This window comes from Tachyglossus aculeatus, chromosome 19 (genome assembly GCF_015852505.1).
Source record: "Tachyglossus aculeatus isolate mTacAcu1 chromosome 19, mTacAcu1.pri, whole genome shotgun sequence".
In the NCBI taxonomy this organism is placed as follows: domain Eukaryota; kingdom Metazoa; phylum Chordata; class Mammalia; order Monotremata; family Tachyglossidae; genus Tachyglossus; species Tachyglossus aculeatus.
The window spans coordinates 2,936,948-2,961,108 of record NC_052084.1 but is presented as its reverse complement, the minus strand read 5'-3'; the positions used below and the strand labels follow the sequence as shown (position 1 = coordinate 2,961,108).

General features: G+C 48.7%; 1 protein-coding gene across 1 annotated transcript in view; it reads right to left on the bottom strand.

Moving 5' to 3' along the window:
* Positions 1-24,161, bottom strand: part of FMN2 (formin 2) — a 132,091-nt gene that overhangs the window by 88,899 nt on the left and 19,031 nt on the right. Inside the window, 7 exon segments of the mRNA XM_038761407.1 lie at positions 2,207-2,351; positions 6,283-6,819; positions 6,821-7,725; positions 14,769-14,830; positions 18,533-18,544; positions 21,078-21,189; positions 22,800-22,972. Of these exon segments, the coding sequence (XP_038617335.1) occupies positions 2,207-2,351; positions 6,283-6,819; positions 6,821-7,725; positions 14,769-14,830; positions 18,533-18,544; positions 21,078-21,189; positions 22,800-22,972 (1,946 nt within the window).

The following is a 24,161-nucleotide window of genomic DNA, read 5'->3' as shown; positions in this document are numbered from 1 at the left end:
AAATACCATTAAAAATAAAAACACTCATTGGGCTTGTAGGCCCATTTTGCAGCTCACTGTGATGAGCGTGTTGCAAGCCCAGCTAGTGGTTCTGTAGGTGGAACCTGGTACTGGGAATCAGAAGTCCTGGGTTCTCTCTAGACTGCAATCTAGTTGTGGGCAGGGAATGTCTCTATCAACTCTGTTTTACTGTACTCTCCCAAGCACTTAGTTCAGCGCTCTGCACACAGTGAGTGCTCAATAAAGACCCCTGATTGATTCTTGTCTGGTTCTGCAGTATGGCCTATTCGACAGACCCCACGGGAGTCAAAAGGACCTGGATTCTAATCCTGGCTCTGCCACTTGTCGGCTGTGTGACCTCGGACAAGTCACTTCACTTCTCTGGACCTCAGTTCCCTCATCTGTAAAATGGGGAGAGGCCTGTGAGTCGCGAGTGTGACAGGGATTCTGTCCAAACTTATTAGCTTGTATCTAATACGGTGCCTGGCATATTCATTCAATCACTCATTCAATCATATTTATTGAGAGCTTATTGTGTGTACAGCACTGTACTAAGCACTTGGGAGAGTACAACACAACAACAAACAGACACATTTTCTGACCACAGTGAGCTTAAGCGTTTAGCAAATACCATTAAAAAAAGAAAAAAGTCTGTCAGGGCCGGGCCACTGGCATGTAAGCTCGTTGTGGGTAGCGAATGTGTCAGTTTATTGTTTTATTGGATTCTTCCAACTCCTTAGTGCAGTGCTTTAAACAATCCATTGATGGTATTTATTGAGTGCTTACTATACGCAGAGCACTGTATTAATTGCTTGGGAGATTCCAGTACAGCAGAATTATCAGACACGTTCCCTGCCCATAGCGAGCGTACACTCCAATACCTCTCCTAAAAATGGGGACAATGATTTCTTACCTCTCCACTTTCCAGGCATGAAGGGAATCCAAAATGAGATCAGTGACATAAAAGCACTTGGGAACATCAAAACACCATATGAATACCAGTTAATATGACTAAAACTTCAGGACATTTTAGGCAAGGTAAGTATAGCAGAAGTAGTCTGAGCTAATGGAAAGAGGCACTGAATCACTCACTTCTCTGAAGTGCATCCAAAAAAGACATGTTAATAATAATAATGATGGTATTTGTTAAGCGCTCACTATGTGCCAGGCACTGTTCTAAGCGCTGGGGTAGATACAAAGTAGGTTGTCCCATGTGAGGCTCGCAGTCTTAATCCCCATTTTGTCCCACGTGAGGCCCAGAGAAGTGAAGTGACTTGCCCAAGGTCACACAGCAGACTAGTGGCGGAGCTGGGATTAGAACCCACATCCTCTGACTCTCAAGCCTGTGTTCTTGCCACTAAGCCACGCTGTTTCTTCGCTGCTTCAGATGAGGTAACTGAGGCTCAGAGAAGTCCAGGATCACCCAGCTGACAAGTGGCAGACCCAGGATTAGAACCCAGGTCCTCTGACTCCCAGGCCTGGGTTCGATCCAGTAGGAAGTGCTGAGTCCCCTTCTTTCTGTACTTTTCACCTACAGTTTTGGTTCTACCTTCACAATACTACTACTACTACTACTACTAATAATAATAATAATAATAATAATGGCATTTGTTAAGCTCTTACTATGTGCAAAGCACTGTTCTAAGTGCTGGGGAGGTTACAAGGTGATCAGGTTGTCCCAGGGGGGATGCTCACTGTTTTAATCCCCATTTTACAGATGAAGTAACTGAGGCACAGAGAAGTTAAGTGACTTGCCCAAAGTCACACAGCTGGCAATTGGTGGAGCCGGGATTTGAACCCATGGCCTCTGACTCCAAAGCCCATACTCTTTCCACTGAGCCACAAAACCCTCGGGGTCTCAGCCAGGTCAGAAGGATCCCTGGAACCTCAGAAGAAACCCACCTCTCAGACCAAGGATGGAGTCAGAAGGACCTGGGTTCTAATCCTGGCTCTAATCCCACACTCATCTCTGTGTCGCCAATATCTCAATCTCATTTGGCCGCTCACCCTACCTCTCACATCCGGATCGTCACTGGAGAAGCAACCTTCTTTTTCTAGCCGCCGGGTGTGAGGGTAAACTGACCATTTCCGCATCTTAGCCAAGGGGCGGTGGGAGGCTCCCGCCTCGCCGACTCCGGCCCGGAAAGGCGGACCCTGTGGGCAGTAACCTCACCGAGAGCGATCGGAGATCCGAAACGTCACTCACCTGCTTCGTCTTGGACTTGGTGATGGTGTCGGAGAGCGGCTTCTTCCTCTCCTTCACCGCCGTTTTAGAAAACAGCTCCTCAAACTCATGCCAGTCGATCGGCGGTTCTTCGATCTTTTCCCAAATCAGGGAAGTGTTCGGATCTCTGGAGTTAAGCAGGAGGACCCAGGAGGTCGAGGTCATGCCAGAAATAGACAAAAGGACGGGAATGATTCATTACTCCGAAAAGGCCCCATTTCTATCCGAGGAATATACTGGGATGTCTTTCCCTCTGTTGATACATTAATAATATTGACTGTGGTATTTGTTGAGCACTTACTCTGTGCCAGGCACTGAACTGAGCGCTGGGCTGGATACAAACAAATCAGGTTGGATACAGTCCCTGTCCCACATGGGGCTCACAGTCTCAATCACCATTTTACAGATGAGGGAACTGAGGCAGGAAGAAGGGAAGTCACTTGCCCAAGGTCACACAGCATCATCATCATCAATCATATTTATTGAGCGCTTACTGTGTGCAGAGCACTGTACTAAGTGCTTGGGAAGTACAAGTTGGCAACATATAGAGACGGTCCCTACCCAACAGTGCTGCTCACAGCAGACAACTGATGCGTTGGATTAGAACCCGTGACCTTCTTTCTGACTCTGAGACCCATGCTCTATCCACTACTTTACACTCCTTCATTCGTTGCCGACGTGCTTCATAGGAAAAAAGGAATCAACTGCAAGCTGGGGTCACCGGTATAAAAACTTGGTCCGCGGATGGATCTGATAAACCCCCACTATACTAGAAGCTCCTTCTGGTCAGGGAATGTGTCTCCCAACTCTGCTGCTGTAGCTTACTCTCCCAAGTGCTCAGTACAGTGTTCAGCACCCTGTAAGTGCTCAATAAATACCATCGTTTGATTGATAAACCCTCCCTGGCATGTCCATTAGGGAAAAAACAACAACAACAAAAAAGCCAATGGCTTTTATTGAGCCCTTACTATTTGTAGAGCACCGTACTAGACACTTAATAATTCATTCATTCAATCATATTTATTGAGCACTTACTGTGTGCAGAGCACTGTACTAAGCGCTTGGGAAGTACAAATTGGCAACAATAATTAGCTACTAATCCTTAACAGTGGTGTCATCTGTGGGTACAACTACTGGGTATGTGTGGGTGTGATGGTGTTATGAGAGTCAAGGGTCAAGGGTCATTCATGGAATCCTATTTATTGAGCACTTACTGTGTTGAGAGCACTGTACTAAGTGCTTGGGAGAGTAAAATAGAAAAATAAATGGACACATTCCCTGCCCACAACGAGCTTCCAAGGATCCCAAGAAAAAGGTGTATTCCCTCAACACTGTCTCCTGACAGGTAGGAAGGCAAGGCTATGGCAGCATGGCCTAGTGGCTAGAGCGCAGGCCTGGCAATCGGAAGGTCATAGGTTCTAGTCCCTGTTCTGCCCCCCTGTAGGCTGGGTGACCTTGAGGAAGCCACTTCACTTCTCTGGACCTCAGTTACCTCATCTGTAAAATGGGGAAAGACTGTGAGCCCCATGTGGGACATGGGCTTTGTCCAACCTGACTAGCTTGTATCCACCCCAGTGCTCAGTACAGTGCCTGGGCACATAGTAGGCACTTAACAAACATCACAATTATTATTATCATTATTATTAAAGCACCTAAGATCCCTGCAGAAAGGCAACTTTGCTCCAACTGAGAGATTTCTGGAGCTCTGCTGAGCCAAGCTAGATAAGACCCAGCTTGCATTGGCTATTTCCAGATCCCAGCCACAGAGAGGTCAGTTTGTGTCCCCGTCCTGGTTTCTCCCCAACCCCACTCGGAGGATCGAATGGCACCCTGACATTGCGGGAGGGCCCATCTACCGACCCGCCATCCTGGAGCCAGGAAACAAGGACTGGCTGCTGGGATACGGTCTTCCTGGCCTCCAAATAAGAGTTTCATTTCGCGGTTCCTCCTCATTTTTGTTTGTACCAAATCGTCCAAAAGGAAAAAAAAAAAAAAAATAGCACATTGTGGGGCTGGTCAGAGGCAGAGAAACCAGCCAAAGCCTCTTCCTAAACATTCCAAGAGTTTGGAAGCTTTGTTTCAGGCAAATTTAGGGGAGAAGGAGGTGGAGAGAGGACCAGGGAATGTGTCTGTTTATTCATTCATTCAATCGTATTTATTGAACACTTACTGTGTGCAGAGCACTGCACTCAGTACTTTGGAGAGTACAACAACAGACACATTCCCTGCCCTCATCGACCTTATTGCTGTATTGTCCTCTCCCAAGTGCTTAGTACAGTGCTCTGCATACAATAAGCGTTCGATAAATATGACTGGGCTGGGGGAAGTAGGGAAAAAATGGCTGAAATCGGGATCTATGTGTGGACGCTAGGTACAATGCTCAGCATACAGTAAGCACTCGATAAATACGATTGATTGGTCTGGGGGAATAGGAAAAATATGGCTGAAATCCCCACTCTGAACGTGGAGAATGGGGGTGTAACAAAACAGATCATGGGGCTGTGATCTGGGGGTGTGCATTTCATTCATTCATTAGTATTTATTGACCTCTTACTGTGTGCAGAGCAATGTAATAAGTGCTTGGAAGAGTCCAATAGAACAACAATTATAATAATAATAGTGATATTTGTTTTGCACTATGTGCCAAGCACCGTTTTAAGCGCCAGGTTGGATACAATCAAAACGGGTTGGACACAGTCCCTGTTCCACATGGGGTGCTCTGCCTCAATCCCCATTTTACAGATGAGGTAACTGAGGCACAGAGAAGTGAAGGGGCTTGCCCATGGGCACACAGCAGACAAATAGCAGAGCTGGAATTAAAAACCAAGACCTTCTGACTCTAATAAGGTAAACCATCCTCATCCACACTTTATTCACTCAATCGCATTTATTAAGAGCTTTCTGTGTGCAGAACACTGCAGTAAGCTCTTGGGAAGCGACAATACAACAATAAACAGTGACATTCCCTGCCCACAGTGATCTCACAGCCCAGATGGCGGGGCTGGGAGACAGACATCAATACAAATAAATAAAATGACAGATATGGACTTAAGGGCTGTGGGGCTGGGAAGGGAGAAGAGCAAAGGAAGCAAGTCAGGGGTGATGCAGAAGGGGGTGGGAGATGGGGAAAAGTGGGGCTTAGTCAGGGAAGACCTCTTGGAGGAGATGGGCCCTCAATAAGGTTTTGAAGTGAGGGAAGAGTCGTTGTCTATGGGATCTGAGGAGAGTGGGCATTCCAGGCCAGAGGCAGGATGTGGGCCAGGGGTTGGTGATGAGACAGGAGAGATGGAGGCCCAGTGAGAAAGAAGGTTAGCGGAATCAGAGAGCGAGATGGCCCAGAGACCAAGTAAGAAACAAGGTACTAGATGTGTATCTTCCCCATCACCGCCCCCAGCCTGAAGGATGACTTAATAATAATGATTGTGATATTTACTAAGTGATTACTCTGCGCCAGGCGCCAGACAAAGCACTGGGGTGGATACGAGCAAATCGGGTCGGACACAGTCCCCGTCCCACCTGGGGCTCACAGTCTCAATTTTCCAGATGAAGGAACTTAGACCCAGAAAAATGACATGACTTCCCCGAGGTCATACCGCAAACAAATAAAATGATGGTATCTGTTAAGCACTTACTATGTGCCAAGCACTGTTCTAAGCACTGGGGTAGATACAAGGTCATCATGTCCCATGTGGGGCTCACAATCTTAATCCCCATTTTATAGATGAGGTAACTGAGGCCCAGGGAAGTGAAGTGATTTGTCCAAAGTCACACAGCTGACAAGTGGAAGAGCCGAGATCAGAACCCACAACCTCCGACTCCCAAGCCCGGGCTCTTTCCACCGAGCCACGCTCTAGACTGTAAGCTCGTTGTGGGCGGGGAACGTCACCGTTTGTTGTTGCGTGGTACTTTCCCAAGCGCTTAGTACAGTGCTCAATAAATATGATTGAATGAGTGAAGTGGTGGAGCGAGGATTAGAACCCATGACCTTCTGAGTCCCAGGCCCGGGCTCTGCCCACTAGGCCACGCTTCCCCACTGAGGTGGGTTTTCGGCCCTGTACCTTTTGCTGTGGAGCTGAATCCTTGTCCAGTAGAGTGGCTTCATGGGTCGACAGGGTTCGATGGCTTGCTTCCGGTGCCCTTTCTCCTGGCTCATCCCCACGGCCAACAGGCCGGCAGGCAGCGGCGGGGGGAGGAGGCCTCCTGGCTGGAGCGGCGGACACGGGGGCGGACCTGGGCCCTGGGCCGGCGGGCCGGCTCCGGGGAGCGGAGGGGGCGGGGGAGGAGGTACCCCCAGGCCGGGCAGAGGGGGTGGGGGCGGCATTCCTGGAGGGGGCAAATGAGGGGATGGGGGTATCACCATATTGGGCAACGGTGGGGCAGGGGGAGGTGGCAACATGGTGCCTGGCAGAGGGGGCGGAGGGGGAGGTGGAGGTGGCATCATGGCACCTGGAAGAGGGGGTGGAGGGGGGGGCGGAGGTGGCATCATGGCACCTGGAAGAGGGGGTGGAGGGGGGGGCGGAGGTGGCATCATGGCACCTGGAAGAGGGGGTGGTGGTGGTGGCATCATGGTGCCTGGCAGAGGGGGTGCAGGGGGGGGGCGGTGGTACCATGGCACCTGGCAGAGGAGGCGCAGGGGGTGGCGGTGGCACTGTGGCACCTGGCAGAGGGGGCGCAGGGGGTGGCAGTGGCACCATGGCACCTGGAAGAGGGGGTGCAAGGGGTGGCGGTGGCACCGTGGCACCTGGCAGAGGGGGCGGCGGTGGTGGTGGCACCGTGGCACCTGGCAGAGGGGGCGGAGGGGGTGGCAGTGGCATCATGGTACCTGGCAGAGGGGGAGGAGGGGGTGGCATCATGGCGCCTGGAAGAGGGGGCGGTGGCGGTGGCATCACGGTGGCTGGTGGGGGAGGCGGTGGCATCGTGGTGCCCGGCAGGGGGGGAGGAGGAGGGGGAGGAGGCGGGGGTGGCAAGGTGGTCCCCGGCAGGGGCGGAGGGGGAGGAACGAGGCCCGGGGAAGCCACGGGAGGAAAGGGAGCAGGCCACGAAGCCGGCTGGGCCGGGCTAGGCCCGTCCTCAGTCAGAGAGGAAGCCGGGAGTCCGGGGGGCGGTGGGGGCTGGCTGGCGTTCAGTTGCACCGATATCAACCTGGGGGACACGATCAGGGAGATCTCCGAGCAAAACGTGGTCTGGGGGGCCGGCGGGAGAGGGCCGGGGGGCATCTCTTCGGTGGGGGATGTCTGCACCGACTGCGCCCGGAAAATCCTCTGGGCCAGAATGGGCTCCTCGGCCCCGTGGGGCTCCGGCCGGCCGGGATCTCCCTCCGGGTGGTCCCTTTCCCCTTCTGGGGGGTCTCTGGACTCTAAGGGGCAGGGGGTGGTCGTCAGCGGCTGCTGCTGCTGCTGCTCCAGTTGGGCTAGCTTTGTCTTCAAGTGCTCAATAGTCCTCTCCAGCTTCTGGATCACATGCGTGCTCTCCATCTCCTCGGGATTCAACTCCGGGGATTCCTGCCATGGGCGAGCACAGAAGGGCACAGGTCGGATCAATATCTGCCTCCCCCCCCAAGACTGGAAGCTCACTGTGGGCGGGGAATGTGTCTGTTATATTCTTCTACTGGACTCTCAAGTGCTTAGTACAGTGCCCTGTGCATGGTAAGGGCTCAATACAATTGACAGAATGAGTACAAAAACCAAGGGCAAGAAGTAACATCATAGTATACAGCTCCTAGTGGTCCCTCGCCCCTGCCTCGCCGTGCCCCGGGTGGGGACTAGGGCATCGAGGGGAGCAGTGAGTAGCCAGAACAGAATCCCCCCGCTTCCTCCAGCTGCTCCTGCAGTCTGAGGCTTGAGCTCCGGACATCGCTCTCGACAGGAGATTCCATGATGGGGACGGTGAACCTCCCAACCCCAGGCCAGAGACACCATCATGCCCAAAATCTCCCCCATCCCTCCAGGACCTGAAAGTCCTCCATCTGAGAACGACCCGACTTTCCGTCTCCCGGGTAATCCCGGGTCCCCTTCTACCACCGTGGCCGGCTCCCACGGACCCGAGAGCCATACCTTCCCAGGCCAACGCTCCTTGGGATTCAAATCGATGGCCGAAGAAACACTATCAGGCTTGGGAATTCTGCCCAGAGTCTACGAGTTGGCACGGAAAGATAAATACGAAGATGGACAAAAGCGGACAAATAAGGATGTCGGTTCTGAAGGGAGGGTGGGAGGGAAGTCACATGCTTAATATACTCCCTTTGCGGGTGTGTTTTGCCTGAGGAAAATATTGTCTTAAAACCCTGGGCCGTTGACAGGGCTGGACGTGGTCATTGACTTTGGCTGGTCCACACTGCGTTCGACAAACAAGCCAAGATTCCTGCGTTCTTGGTCTGATCTGACAAGTGAGAAGTGGCATTCTGAGTGGGCCAGTGGTAGGATGTGGGTATCTTTTATCACTCAATTAAAGGTGCCACTCAGACTAGGCATGCTGAAAATGCTTCTTCTAAAGACAGTCAGACTAATAACAACATTAATGATAATAATAATAATAATAATAATGGAATTTAATAATCGCTTACTATGTGGCAAACACTATGCTCAGCACCAGGGTAGACTCAATGCCAGCAGGTCACACAGGTGTTTATCTCCCCTGGGGCCCTCAGTCTAAAGGGGAGGGAGAAGAATTTCATCCCCACTTAACAGATGAAGAAACTGAGGCCCAGAGAAGATAACTTGCCCTTTCCTCTCCATCTGAACTATTACCACGTTAATCCAACCCTTATGCTATCCCTCCTTGATTGCTTCATCAGCCTCCTCGCTGACCTCCCTGCCTCCTGTCTCTCCCCACTCCAGTCCATACTTCACTCAGTGGCCCGGATCATTTTTCTACAAAAATGTTCCCCACTCCTCGAGAACCTCCAGTGGTTACCCGGTGCTTAGAACAGTGCTTGGCACATAGTAAGCGCTTAATAAATGCCATTATTATTATTATTATTATTATTATCATTAATGCCAACCTACTCACTGAACCTCGATCTCATCTATATCGCCGCCGACTTCTCGCCCACGTCCTGTCTCCGACCCGGATCGCCCTCCCTCTCACTCTCCCCCACCTCCAAAGCCTTGTTAAAAGCACATCTACTCCAAGAGGCCAACAAGCTTCAGACACTGTAGACACCGTCCTAAGTGCTGGGGTAGAAAGCAGGTCATCAGGTTAGACACAGCCCAGATCCTTCAGGGGGCCCGCAGTCTTAACCCCTATTTTCAAAAAGAGGTAACAGACTCAGAGAAGTGATTTGCCCAAGGTCACACAGCAGACATGGGGCTCACAGTATCAATCCTCATCTCAAAGAAGAGGTAACTGAGGCTCAGAGAAGTGAAGTGACTCGCTCCAAGTCACATAGGAGATGAGTGGCAGAGCTGGGATTAGAATCCAGGTCCTCTAACTCCCAGGCCCCTGCTCTTTCCATGAGGCCACGCTGCATTAAGCGCTTAGTTCAGTGCTCGGCACACAGTAAGCGCTCAATAAATACGAAGGAATGAATGAATGTCCTGCACAGAGTGTAGTGGATAGGCCATGGACCTTGGAGTTAGAAGGTCATGGGTTCTAATCCAGGCCTTGCCACTTGTCTGCTGTGTGGCCTTGGGAAAGTCACTTCACTTCTCTGTGCCTCAGTTACCTCTTCTGGGAAATGGGGATTGAGACTGTGAGCCCCAAACGGGCCAGGGACTGTGTCAAACCCGACTTGGTTGTATCCACTCCGACGCTTAGTACAGTGCCTGGCACATAATAAGCGCTTAACAAGCACCACAACTTTTATTACTAAGCATTTGGGAGAGTACAGTTGACCGGATAGACCTGTCCTCTGCCTTCAAGGAGCTTATAGGTCACCGAGGCCTATTTCCCTCTCCTTTCCTCTTGGAATGGGGAGAGGGAAACGAAAGCCAGCCTTAGGCCAAACCCAGTGACCTGAGTGTTAGTGAGTGAGATTGTGGGGTGGGAAGAGGGAGGAGAAGAGAGAGAGAAAGAGAGCAAAAGAGATGCACACACACATGCAGAGACAGACACGGGGATTACAAGTGGGAAGATCAGGCTGGAACCATCCTTCCATACACAGTTTGGAAGAGCTGGATTTCTCGGCCTGAGTTTTTGTTCTGCACGAGTCCAGCCACCCACTCAGCTGAGCAGCCCAGCCCTGGGTCGAAACTCTAATAAAACTCTGACCCCTCGGAAAGCTCCTAACATGGGCATAACTTCAAGCTCCTTTCTACCCAAACAGTCGAGGAACATCTACTGAACCTCACGGCCCCTAGAGAGCCGGTTCTTCCTTTTTTCAAATCCAGCCTTCTCATCTTTCTCCACCCCTCCTCTCCCCAAGTGCCCCAAAACACACACGTACACACAGGGATTGTCGTCTGTCTGTGGAAATGCTCTCCAAGGCACGTATGCTTCTGTGCACACTGGATTCTGATAATCACTCGCCAAGTGAGAGAGTAACAATAATAATAATGGAATTTGTTAAGCGCTTTCTATGTGTCAAGCACTGTTCTAAACACTGGGAGGATACAAGGTCATCAGATTGTCCCACGTGGGGCTCACAGTTTTAATCCCCATTTTACAGATGAGGTAACTGAGGCACAGAGAAGTTAGGTGACTTGCCCAAAGTCACACAGCTGACAGGTGGTGGAACCAGGATTAGAACCCATGACCTCTGACTCTCAAGCCCGGGCTCCTTCCATTGAGCCATGCTGCTTCTCTAGTAATAATAATAATAATAATGATGGCATTTGTTAAGCACTTACTATGTGCCAAGCACTGTTCTAAGCACTGGGGGGGATACAAGGTGATCAGGTTGTCCCACATGGGGCTCACAGTCTTAATCCCCATTTTACAAATGAGGTAACTGAGGCACAGAGAAGTTACGTGACAAGTGGTGGAACCAGCATTAGAACGCATCACCTCTGACTCCCAAGCCCGGGCTCTTTCCACTGAGTCACGCTGCTTCTCTAGTGAACCACATTCAGATAAGGAGTAAACTCCCACTCTAGACTGTAAGCTCCTTGTGGGCAGGAAACATGTTTACTAACTCTTTTTATTTATTGCACTCTGCCAAGCCCTGGTACAGGGCTCTGCACATAGTCAGCGCTCCATAAATATCATTGATCGATTCATTGAGAGAATGGACTCCCTGTAGGACAGGAACTGTGTCCAACTTGATTATCTTTTACCTACCCCAATGCTTAGAACAGTGCTCGGCACATAGCAAGAGCTTATCAAATACCAAATAGATTCAGATAAATTCTGACCCCTCTCCCATCAAGAGTGGTATTTGCTGTGGGATGAGCACTGTACTAAGCGCTTGGGAGAGTCCAATGCAACAGAGCTGATAGATGAGATCTCTGCTCTCAGAGAGTTTACAATCAAGTGAGGGAGTTACAGATGGGTAGCTTAGTGGAAAGAGCCTGGGCTTGGGAGTCAGAGGCTGTGGGTTCTAACCCCGGCTCCGCCACTCGTCTGCTGTGTGACCTTGGATGAGCCACTTAACTTCTCTGTGCCTCAGTGACCTCATCTGTAAAATAAGGATTAAGACAGCGAGCCACACATGGGACAACCCGATTCCTGGTATGTTCCCCAGCACTTAGAACAGTGTTTGGCACATAGTAAGTGCTTAACAAATACCATCATTATTATTATTAACAGAGAGAATGGAAATGTACAGAAGTGCTGTGGATGAGGTGACTCTTGTACTTAGGGAGGGCAGAGATCAGACAGCATAGGCGATCCAGAAGGGACAGAGGATCGATTGTCAGGGAACATTAGTGAGGGAAGGCTTCCTGGAGGAGAAATTATTTTAATGAGAGCTTCGAGGACGAGGACGAGCACAGAGAAGTTAAGTCATTTGACCCAGCGGATAAAGCCCGGGCGTCACAAGGACCCGGGTTCTAATCCTGACCCCTCTGCCAGCTGGTCAGTCGTATTTATTGAGCGCTTACTGTGTGCAGAGCCCTGTACTAAGCGCTTGGGAAGTCACTTCCCGTCTCCGGGCCTCGGTTCCCTCATCTGTAAAATGGGGATTAAGACCGTGAGCCTTATGTGGGACAGGGACTCTGTCCAACCCTTTTATCTTGTATTTACCCCGACGCTTAGAACAGTGCCTGGCACATAATAAGCGCTTAAATACCATCATTATAAATCTGATCATTATTCACTTAGGGACAAGGAGCGAGGTGCGCAGCTGCCATCTACTGGCTATCAAATGATAAGCAAGAGCCGGGTCTGCGGAGGTGAAGGGTCGCAGCTTACTGCGCGTCAAACCCTCTTCTAAGCGCTGTGCTAGATATGTGATGATGATAATAATAATAATAATAGCATTTATTAAGCGCTTACTATGTGCCAAGCACTGTTCTAAGCGCTAGGGAGGTTACAAGGTGATCAGGTTGTCCCACGGGGGGCTCACAGTCTTCATCCCCATTTTACAGATGAGGTAACTGAGGCCCAGAGAAGTGAAGTGACTCGCCCAAAGTCACACAGCTGACAAGTGGTGGAGCCGGGATGATCAGACTGGTTACAGTCCCTGTCCACGTGGGGCTCAGACTGAAGCGGAGAAGCAGCGTGGGCTAGAGGATAGAGCCCGGGCTTGAAAGTCAGAAGGACTGGGTTCTATTAATAACAATGATAATAATGATAATAATAATAATAATGATAAAGGTATTTGTTAAGTGCTTACTATGTGCCAAGCACCGTTCTAAGCACTGGGGGAGATACAAGGTAATCCAGTTGTCTCAATAATGATGGTATTTATAATAATAATAATAATGATGGCATTTGTTAAGCGCTTACTATGTGCAAAGCACTGTTCTAAGCGCTGGGGGGGATACAAGGTGATCAGGTTGTCCCACGTGGGGCCCACAGTCTTAATCCCCATTTTTACAGATGAGGTAACTGAGGCTCAGAGAAGTTAAGTGACTTGCCCAAGGTCACACAGCAGACTTGTGGTGGAGACGGGATTCGAACCCATGACCTCTGACTCCAAAGCCCATGCTCTTTCCACTGAGCCACGCTGCTTCTCTAGCGTCTCTAGGTATTTGTTAAGCGCTTACTATCAATCAATCGTATTTATTGAGCGCTTACTGTGTGCAGAGCACTGTACTAAGCACTTGGGAAGTACAAGTTGGCAGCATATAGAGACAGTCCCTACCCAACAGTGGGCTCACAGTCTAGAAGGGCTCACAGTCTACTACATGCCAAGCACTGTTCTAAGTGCTGGGGGAGATACAAGGTGATCAGGTTGTCCCACATGGGGCTCACAGTCTTAATCCCCATTTGACAGATGAGGTAAGAGGCCCAGAGAAGTGAGGTTCTAATCCCAGCTCCATGACTTGTCCGCTGAGTGTGTCCTTGGGCAAGTCACTTCACTTCTCTGGGCCTCAGTTTCCTCATTCTCTAAAATGGGGATTACTCCTTTGAGCCCCACATGGTACATGGACCATGTCCAACCTGATTAGCTTCTATCTACCCCAACGCTTAGAACAGTGCCTGGAACATAGCTTAGCGAATACCATAAAAAAAGAAAAATCTGTAAGATGGGGGAACAGATGCTTGCTCTCCCCACCTTGTAGACTCTAAGTGGACGTGAGGTAGATTGGAAATTGAGCTCATTGGGGGTAGGGAATGTCACTTGATTGTTGTACTTTCCTGAGCACTTGGTGTGGTGCTCTACACACGGTAAGTGCTTAATTAATGCGATTGAATGAATGAAACGATGAAATGTGGGTAGGCTGGATCCTTCTGTGACTGCAGCCAAAAAGCCGGAGGGTGGCAACGGGATGAGGCTCTCCAGTATTCGCCCATCCATCCCCACATCAAACAGAAACTCCTCACCCTTGGTTTCAAAGCCATCCATCCCCTTGCCCCCCCCCACCCCACCACCACCACCTCGCTGCTCTCCTATTCCAACCCAGCCAGCACAATTTGTTCCTCTAAATCTGTACCTCCATCTCTTCTACCTCTCCAGTGACCTCTCCTCCTCTTCCTGCCTCTGACCAGCAATGCCCTCCCTCCCAAATCCAACAGAAAATTACTCTCCCCCATTTCAAAGCCTTTTCGAAAGCACATCTCCTCCAAGAGGCCTTCCCTGACTAATCCCTCCATTTCTCCCTCTCCCTTCTGCATCTCCCTGACTTGTCCCCTTCATTCTTCTCCCCCCTCCCAGCCCTACAGCACTTTTGTACGTATCTGTAGTTCACTTATTTATATTAATGTCCATCTAGGCTGTAAGCTCACTGTGGGCAGGGAATGTGTCTGTTATTCTACTGCCCTCTCCCAAGAACTTAGTACAGTGCTCTGCACACAGTAAGTGCTCAACGATTATGACTGGCTGCCTCCTGTCTCTCCTCACTCCAGTCCATACTTCACTCGGCTGCCTGGATCATTTTTCTACAAAAACTTTCAGTCCATGTTTCCCCACTCCTCGAGAATCTTTCTGTCCTCCTTCCTGCCCCTGAGCCTGTGGAAAAGAAGAACTTGCCCCACGCCAAACCAACAGAGAGATTCCACTCACCTCTGCCGGGCAGACGGACTCAGGGCCTGGCCTCTGGGTCTCCAGATCCGCGCCTTGACACTCTGGAAGGGAAAGGTAATACCAAGTCACAAGCCCTGAGAGAAGGATAATAATAATAATAATGGTATTTGTTAAGCGCTTACTATGCTCCAAGCACTGTTCTAAGTGCTGGGGGAGATACAAGGTAATCAGGTTATCCCCTGTGGGGCTCACAGTCTTAATCCCCATTTGACAGATGAGGTAACTGAGGCACAGAGAAGTTAAGTGGCTTGCTCAAAGTCACACAGCAGACAAGTGGCAGCGCCGGGATGGTATTCCCCCTCTCTATCACCCAAGTCTGCTTTCCACTGGGAAGAGGGGAAGGGTCAACGTCTCCTTCCACAGGCAAGGGACCCCAGTCTCAAAGCCCCCCTGTTTCTAGCTGTTTGATGGTGGGTTTGATTTTCATGACATTTGAAACAAACAAAAAAATCAAGGCTCTGATGGCAACTGTGAATACTTTGGGTAAACAATGCGCTAAACAAACAGAAGCTATTGATTCAGTCTTCAGAAATCTCACAGGAATAGTTTCCTGGTTGCCCCAAACTTAGCTCAGAATATGGAGAACTGGGGCATCTGTAGACTATTTCGCACTGGTAAAAATCCATTTCATACGGAGTTACGTACTTATTTTTTTAATGGTAATTATTAAGTGCTTACTATGTGTTAGGCACTGTCCTAAGTGCTGGGGTAGATATAGTCCCTCTAGACTGTAAACTCGTTGTGGGAAGGGAATGTGTCCGTTTATTATTATATTGACCTCTCCCAAGTGCTTAGCACAGTACTCTGTACATAGCCAGCGCTCAGTAAATATGATTTCCTGACTGACTCTGGGATAGTTCCACTCAAAGGAAGTGCTGCTGGTGGAGAGAGCGGGTGGATAGTTACCCTGAGATGCTCTGACCCTTGGAGCCCACAAAATGACCACTGCACCCCCACAGAGAAGCGGCATTGCATAGTGGCTACAGCTCAGGCCTGGGAATCTAATCCCACTTGCGCCACTTGTCTGCTGTGTGACCTTGGGTAAGTCACTTCCCTTCTCCTGGCCTCAGTTCCCTCATCTGTAAAATGGGGATGGAGACTGTGAGCCCCGTGTAGGACAGGACTGTGTCCAACCCGATTTGCCTGTATCCACCCCCAGCGCTTCGTACAGTGCCTGGCACATAATGATGTATCAACACATACTACAATTATTATTATTGTCATTATTAATTATTATTATTATTATTGTTATTCTTATCCAAAAGGTGTGCTGTTTCTCGACGAGGCCAGAAGGGGGCGCGCCTGTCACTTCATCATCATCATCAATCGTATTTATTGAGCGCTTACTATGTGCAGAGCACTGTACTAAGCACTTGGGAAGTACAAATTGGCAACATCTAGCACTTTTTTGGATGGCATTTGTTAAGCGCTTACTATGTGCAAAGCACTGTTCTAAGCGCTGAGGGGGATACAAGGTGATCACGTTGTCCCACGTGGGGCTTACAGTCTTAATCTCCATTTTTCAGATGAGGTAACTGAGGCTCGGAAAAGTTAAGTGACTTGCCCAAGGTCACATAGCAGACATGTGGGGGAGCTGGAATTAGAACCCAAGACCTCTGACTCCTAAGTCCGGGCACTTTCCACTGAGCCACGCGGCTTCAAGACACTGGCCTGGAAGACTGACAGCTGAACATCTAAGGAGGAGGCAGGATGGGCAAAGGGAGGATAAATGAAATAAATTTCATTTATTTTCTCCCTTAATCCCACCCAGAGGCAGGGAAAACGTTTCCCTTGAGCGGGGAGTGACACCCAGTGGGTTCACAGCCCCAGACCCCTTCAAATGTACCTGTCAATCAATCAATCGCATGTATTGAGTGCTCGCTGTGTACGATGCACTCTACAGATGAGGACCCCGGGGCCCAGGGAAGCTAAGTGACCTGCCCAAGGTCACATAGCAGACAAGTGGCGGAGTCAGAATTAGAACCCAGACCTCCTGACGCACAGGCCTTGTGCTTTCCTCAAGCTGAGCAGCACAGTTCAGACTAAAAGTGTTAATAAAAACTCTTTTCATGGATTAACGGGGAGGCTGGGAAAGGAAATCTGGGATTCTGGAATTCCTGAGGGCTTTCTTTCTAGGAATCATGGAATGGAAGGTCAGCGATCTTTTTTATTTTTTTTAATCGTATTTTTTTTTTAGCTCTTACTATATGTCAGGCACTGAAGTAAGCACTGGGGTAGATGTAAGCTAATAGGATTGGAAACAGTCCCTGTCCCATGTGGGGCTCACGGTCTCAATCCCCATTTTACAGATGAGGGAAATGAGGCACAGAGAAATGAACTGGCTTGGACAGGGTCAAACAGCAGATGAGTAGTGGAGCTGGGATTAATAATAATAATAATAATGATGGCATTTATTAAGCGCTTATTATGTGCAAAGCACTGTTCCAAGCACTGGGGAGGTTACAAGGTGATCAGGTTGTTCCACGGGGCTCACAGTCTTAATCCCCATTTTACAGATGAGAGAACTGAGGCACAGAGAAGTTAAGTAACTTGCCCAAAGTCACACAGCTGACAATTGGCAGAGCCGGGGTTTGAACCCATGACCTCTGACTCCAAAGCCCGGGCTCTTTCCACTGAGCCACGCTGCCCAGGTCCTCTGACTCCCAGGGTCAGGCTCTTTGCATTTGGCCACGGACCTTCGTTCTTCACAAATCACAGCAACCAAAAATCATCTATGTTTCAGCTGCGAATCTTCCTCTTCGACCTCCGGGGCCTTTGACCTGACGCTCCGGCCAATGTTCACGTGATGTCTGGGGCGTCCCCATCAGCTCCCCTGCAGGATCCCAGGCCTGGAGGATCAGGACGCCCTAATTCCAGCCCCGCATCCAACACTGACATCCAAAAGCAGACCAACCAACCCTCTCTGGGCCACAGTGGAGGTGGACTGGGAGCCTGGCAGAAAGAGCCCAGGCCTGGGTTTCAGAGGAACTGGGTTCTAATCCTAGCTCGGCCAACTGCTTGCTGTGAGACCTTGGACAAGTCATTTAAACACGGCATAGTGGATGGAGCACTGGGAGTCAGAAGATCATGGGTTCTAATTCCGGCTCCGCCACTCACCTGCTGGATGACCTTGGGCAAGTTACTTCACTCCTCTGGGCCTCAGTTTTCTCAAGCTTAAAATGGGGATTCAATACCTGTTCTCCCTCTTAGAGGGTGAGCCCCGTGTGGGACAGGGACTGTACCCCTCCTCTTAAATCTGTCTCTACCCCAGTGGTTAGAACGGGGCTCAATACACAGTAAGCACTTAAACACGATAATAACAAAACAACAGCAGTGACAACAATAACTAATTGTGGGATCTGGGGGTGGAGTGGGCGTGCAGAAAAACAATTCTGGGAGTCCAGAATTCTGGTATGTCTGGATTAACAGCAGCAATTTCACCCAAAAGAGAAATCCAGAACTGTGACTTTTCTTTGCTGACATTAGGCGAAGCTTTCTGACTGGAAAAATGACCACTTGTTTATCATCATTATCGATATTTATTGAGCGTTTTTTATGTGCAGGGCACAAGACTAAGCGCTTGGGAGGGGACAATACAACCGAGTTGGCAGAGATGTTCCCTGCCCACAATGAGCTTCCTGTCTTCACCGTTTTAAGGACCAGGTAAATGCTACATTTCCCCTGAATTTTAGGGGGAGGCAGTGAAAAAGACATTAACTAATGACGTAAAATATCATACTCACCTTCAGCATCCACTTACAGGAAGGCATATCAAAAAAAAAAAAACCCAAGAAAGTTGATAGATGAAAATTTTGCTCACACTGGCCTTTATGTGAACAACTTGTTTTCAACCAATCGGGAAAATGAAAAAGCATGCTTTACATTCTATAGTTTCAATAGCCTACGTGAAGGAACTAAAACTCCAAATCCACAAACCATCATTACTGAGCACCCCAAGAGAGACCATTCAGAAAGAATCCAGTTATTTGAGCCGACCTAAACAGCAATGATTAAAGACGCTGAGCCCTTATTCTTTGCTAAACACAGGGGTAGACTCAAGATTAGCAATAATAATAATGGCATTTGTTGAGCATTACTGGGTGCCACGCACTGTACTAAGCGTTAGGGTAGTTACAAGATAATCAGGTTGGACACAATCCATGTCCCACTTGCAGCTGCCAGTCTCAATCCCCATTTTACAAATCAGGTCACTGAGCCCCAGAGAAGTGAAGTGACTTGTCCAAGGTCATTCAGCAGACAAGTGGTGAAGCTGGGATTAGAACCCAGGTCCTTCCAACTTCCAGACGCGGGCTCTATCCTGCTACTTCCCCCTTCCCATTCGACATGATGTTCACAATCTATCCTTTCTCCCCATATGAAAATAGGGATAATCGAGGCCCAGAGAGGTTAAGTGGCCAGAGGCAAGATTGGGATTAGAACCTGGATCTGCTGACTCCCCGTTTCTTTCCACCCTGCCTCCTCTTCCTTTAGAATAAGGAAGTGATAGAAGAAAGCTCAGTTGGGAATAATAATAATAATAGTAATGATAATAATAATGGTATTTGTTATGTGCTTACTACGTGCCAAGTACTGTTCTAACCGCTGAGATAGATATAAGGTAATCGGGTTGTCCCACATGGGGCTCACGGTCTTCATCCCCATTTTACAGATGAGGTAACTGAGGCACAGAGAAGTGAAGTGACTTGCCCAAATGCAACCACTTTGAGACATGAAGGCAGACCAGTTCAGCTAAAATAAAGCTTCTCTGGCTTAAAGGAAGAGGGTAAAGATACACCAGCTGACAGAAGAGCTGTTGAAAAGCAGCACTGCCTAGTAGCAAGATCACAGGTCTGGGAGCCAGCAGATCTGGGTTCTAATCTCACCCCTGGCCCTTATCTGCTGTGTGACCTTGGGCTAGTCACTTTGTTTCTCTGTGTCTCAGTTCCCTCATCTATCAAATGAGGATTAAGAGTCCCTCAATGGGACATAGACTATGTCCAACATGATTATGTGGTACCCACTGTTGGGTAGGGACTCTATATGTTGCCAACTTGTACTTCCCAAGTGCTTAGTACAGTGCTCTGCACACAGTAAGTGCTCAATAAATATGATTGATTGATTGATTGATTGGTATCTAGCTCAGCACTTAAAACAATATCTGGCACAACGCGAGGGCTTAAATACTGCAACAACAAAAATTAACAATACTACAATAAATCACTTGGCATCTCCTGGTTTCCCCCCCTAGAGTTTGAGCTTAGGGACCGTCTCTATTTGATGCCGATTTGTACATCCCAGGCGCTTAGTACAGTGCTGTGCACACAGCAAGTGTTCAATAAATACAATTGAATGAACAGTGCCTGGCACATAGTAAGCCTTTAGCACATTCCCTAGGAAAAAAAAAAAGTTGGACCATATCCTTTAGGTTGAATATGCTTCCCTAGGCATTTAGTATGTGTCAGTGAATCGTATAAATTGAGCTCTTACTGTGTGCGGAGCACTGTACTAAGTACTGGGAAGAGTACAATAGAACAATAGACAAGTTCCCTGCCCACAATGAGATTACATACCTAGTCTATTCATTTTATTTTGTTAGTATGTTTGGTTTTGTTCTCTGTCTCCCCCTTTTAGACTGTGAGCCCACTATTGGGTAGGGACTGTCTCTATATGTTGCCAATTTGTACTTCCCAAGCGCTTAGTACAGTGCTCTGCACATAGTAAACGCTCAATAAATACAATTGATGATGATTACAGTCTAGAGGGCTCAATACTCACAACTGATGATGACATGAATAATAATAATAATAATAATAGTATTTGGTAAGTGCTTACTATGTGCCAGACACTGTTCTAAGCACTGGGGTGTATACAAGCAGCATGGCATAGTGGCAACAGCACGGGCTTGGGAATCAGGAGGTCATGGGTTCTGATCCCAGCTCTGCCACTTGTCTGCTATGTGGCCTTGGGTGAATCACTTCCCTTCTCTGTGCCTCAGTTACCTCATCTGTAAAATGGGGATTAAGTCTTTGAGCCTCATGCGGGACAGGGACTGTGTCCAACCCGATCTCCTTGTGTCCACCTCAGCGTTTAGTATAGTGCCTGGCACATTGTAAATGCTTAACAAATACCACAATTATTATTATTTTTAGTGTAATATAATAATAATAATAATAATAATAATAATAATAATAATACACAGGTCCCTCCCGCATCCCGGCCCAGCCCCTGCTCTAAGATGAGCTTTTCCGGAGCAAGCTGGAGGCCAGCACGGCCACCCAACGGTCCTACCTGCTTCAGGAGGTTGGGGCTGTTGAGCGGTATCGGGGGGCGATTGTTCTCCCAGGAAATCCAGCGAGTGTGGAGGCTGTCTCACTGCCGCCCAGGTGTAAAGCTGGTCTTGCTAGAGGGACAGAGGGCGACATGGTGGATGGGGGTTGGGGGTTCATCATTTTGATGCTCTTGATGTCCATCCACTTGTTTTGTTGCCTGTCTCCCCCTTCTAGACTGTGAGCCCACTGTTGGGTAGGGATTGTCTCTATATGTTGCCAAATTGGACTTTTCCAAGCACTTAGTACAGTGCTCTGCACACAGTAAGTGCTTGATAAAAGTGATTGAATGAATGAATGAAATCATCGCGGGATGGGAAAGAAGAAAACACAGCTCCCAAAAATCTCCACCCCACAGGCTTGCAGTTTGGATGGTCTGTTACCCATCCATTCGATCACATTTCCTGAGCGCTTACTGTGGGCAGAGTACTGTACTAAATGCTTCGGAGAGTACATTAAAACAATAAACTGACATTTCCTGCCCACAATAAGCCTACAGTCTAGAGGGGAGACAGACATTAGTAGAAATAACTAAATTACAGATTGCCAAAGAGACTCTGCAGAGATACAGGGAAAGGCAAGTATACGTGCTCGTCGTCTCAATAAATACAATAAGCGTTCAATAAATACTGACTGACACTTTGCCACTGCCCCCATTGCTAAAGCTGGCTCCCAGCCCTCTGCCTTCAGCTCACTTCCACCATTAATAATAAAAGTAAGCATTCTAATGAGTATTGTGAATAATTATGATCACTGTCATATTTGTTAAGCACTTCCTAGGTGCCGAGCTAAGCACTGGAAAAGATAATTAGGTTAGATCTAATAGTGATACTGATAGTAATAATAAAAATGGCATTTGTTAAGCATTTACTATGTGCCAAGCACCGTACTAAGTGCTGGGGTACTGGGGTACATATAAGATAATCAGATCCCGGAAGGGGCTCAGAGTCTAAGCAGGAAGGGAAAAATGGATATTGAGTACCCATTTTGCAGATGAGGGAATTGAGGCCCAGAAAAGTTAAGTGACTTGCCCAAGGTCATCCACTGGGTAAGTGAAGCAGCAAGGCATAGTGGATAGAGCCCGAGCCTGGGAGTCAAAAGGACCTGTATTCTAATCCTGGTCTTCCACTTCTCAGCTGTGTGACCTTGGGCAAGTCACTTCACTTCTTTGGGCTTCAGTTCCCTCATCTGTACAAGTGGGGATTAAGACTTTGAGCCCCATATGGGACAGGGACTGTGTCCAACCTGATAAGCTCACATCTACCTCTGCCCTAAGTACAGTGCCTGACACATAATAAGCACTTAATACCACAATCATTCAAATTATTATCATTATGTGATGGAGCCAGGACCAGAAGCCAGGTCTTCAGACTCCGAGGCCTGGGCTCTTCCCACTAAACCACTCAGCTTCGAGTGTTTCTAGTATCAGTGAGCACCTATCGAAAACCATCATTCTTCCATTCGTCGCATGTACTGAATGCCCACTTGGCACTCTGAGCTGTCCTATGTGCTTGGGGAAGGTCCCAAATAAAGAGAGGGCATCCCTCCCACACTTCCCCACAACCACTACCACTCGCCATGTGGCAGTGAGCCACGTTGTTGGGGGGAAAATTGTGCTGTCCCAAGCTCTAAGCTCAACATTCTGCACCTGGCGATCACGGGGGGCCAGAAAAGGCGGACTCACGTCGAAGGTGGTGGTGGTGACTGGGGGGTGGGCACTCTGAGGACAGGGTTCCCGGAAGCAGTCGCTGAACGGCAGGAGCAGGCCCAGGGCGAGGATCCGGGAGCAGAACTTCTCCGCCTCTTCTGGGGGAGCATTCTCCTGCTGGCTGAACAGCTTCTCCAAGAGTGTACGCCCTGCAGAGCCGGGACCAAGCGCTCAATAAATACGACTGACCGACGGACTGATTAGCCCCTGGGCTCCTCGTGGGCAGGGAATGGGTCTGTTCCGTTGGACTATCTGCAAACACTCAGTACAGTGCTCTGCAGACAGTAAGCACTCAATGAATACTACTAATTGATCCCCCTTGCCAGCCCCACAGCACATATGTCCTTATCTGTCATTTATTTCTATCAAGTCCCATCTTCCCCTCTAGATCATAAGCTCTCTGGGGGCAGGGAATGTATCTGTTTATTGTTATAGTGTATTCTCCCAAGAGCTTAGTCCAGTGTTCTGCACACAAGTGCTCAAGAAATACGACTGACTCACTGACCAATCCACCAGTCATGTTTATTGAGCCCCTACTGTGTGTGAAGCAATGGACAAAACACTCGGGAGAGAACAATTCGAGTTGGTAGAAATGTTCCCTGCCCACAGTGGGCTTAAAGTCTGGTGGGAGAGCATTTTCTGAGGATTATCGCATCTTATTCTTCTACCCAGACTCTCAGGCCAAATCTATTTCTTAAGTTTCTGAATCTATCTTTCAGAAGGTCACTGAGCCGGCAAGCAAAAAGGGTTCTGAGATCCACTGCTGGCCATTTAATTGGTTCTCCTCTCTGCTACTCTTGACAGAAAAGCAGTTTCATCCTACCTACCAGAGTCTCAAATCCAAACAGATTAATTAATCCTCTTGGGGGGGAAAAGAAATCTCTGGGATGACTTCAGTGAGGCTTAAAAGGAACAAAGGAACTTGTGAAGTACCAAATCAAACGTACAGAGCTAACGGAAGAAGAACTGCTAAGGACTCACCCAGGGCATAGGACATAGGCGGTTCCTTTTTTTTATTTTTAGAAAATAAATAAATCAATGCTTCAGTATAATTTCCATTAGACTGTAAGCTCCTCGAGAGAAGGAATCATATCTGCCAACTGTATTATACTCCCCCAATAGCTTAGTACAGTGTTTGTCACAAAAGAGAAGCAGTGTGACCTAGTGGAAAGAACCCAGGCCTGTGAGTCAGAGGGCCTGAATTCTAATCTATCCAGCTGTGTGATCTTGGGTAAGTCACTTCATTTCTCTGTGCCTCAGTTCCCTCCTCCGTAAAACGGGAATTAGAGTGAGCCCCACGTGGGACGTGGACTGTGCCAATCTGATTAGCTTGTATCT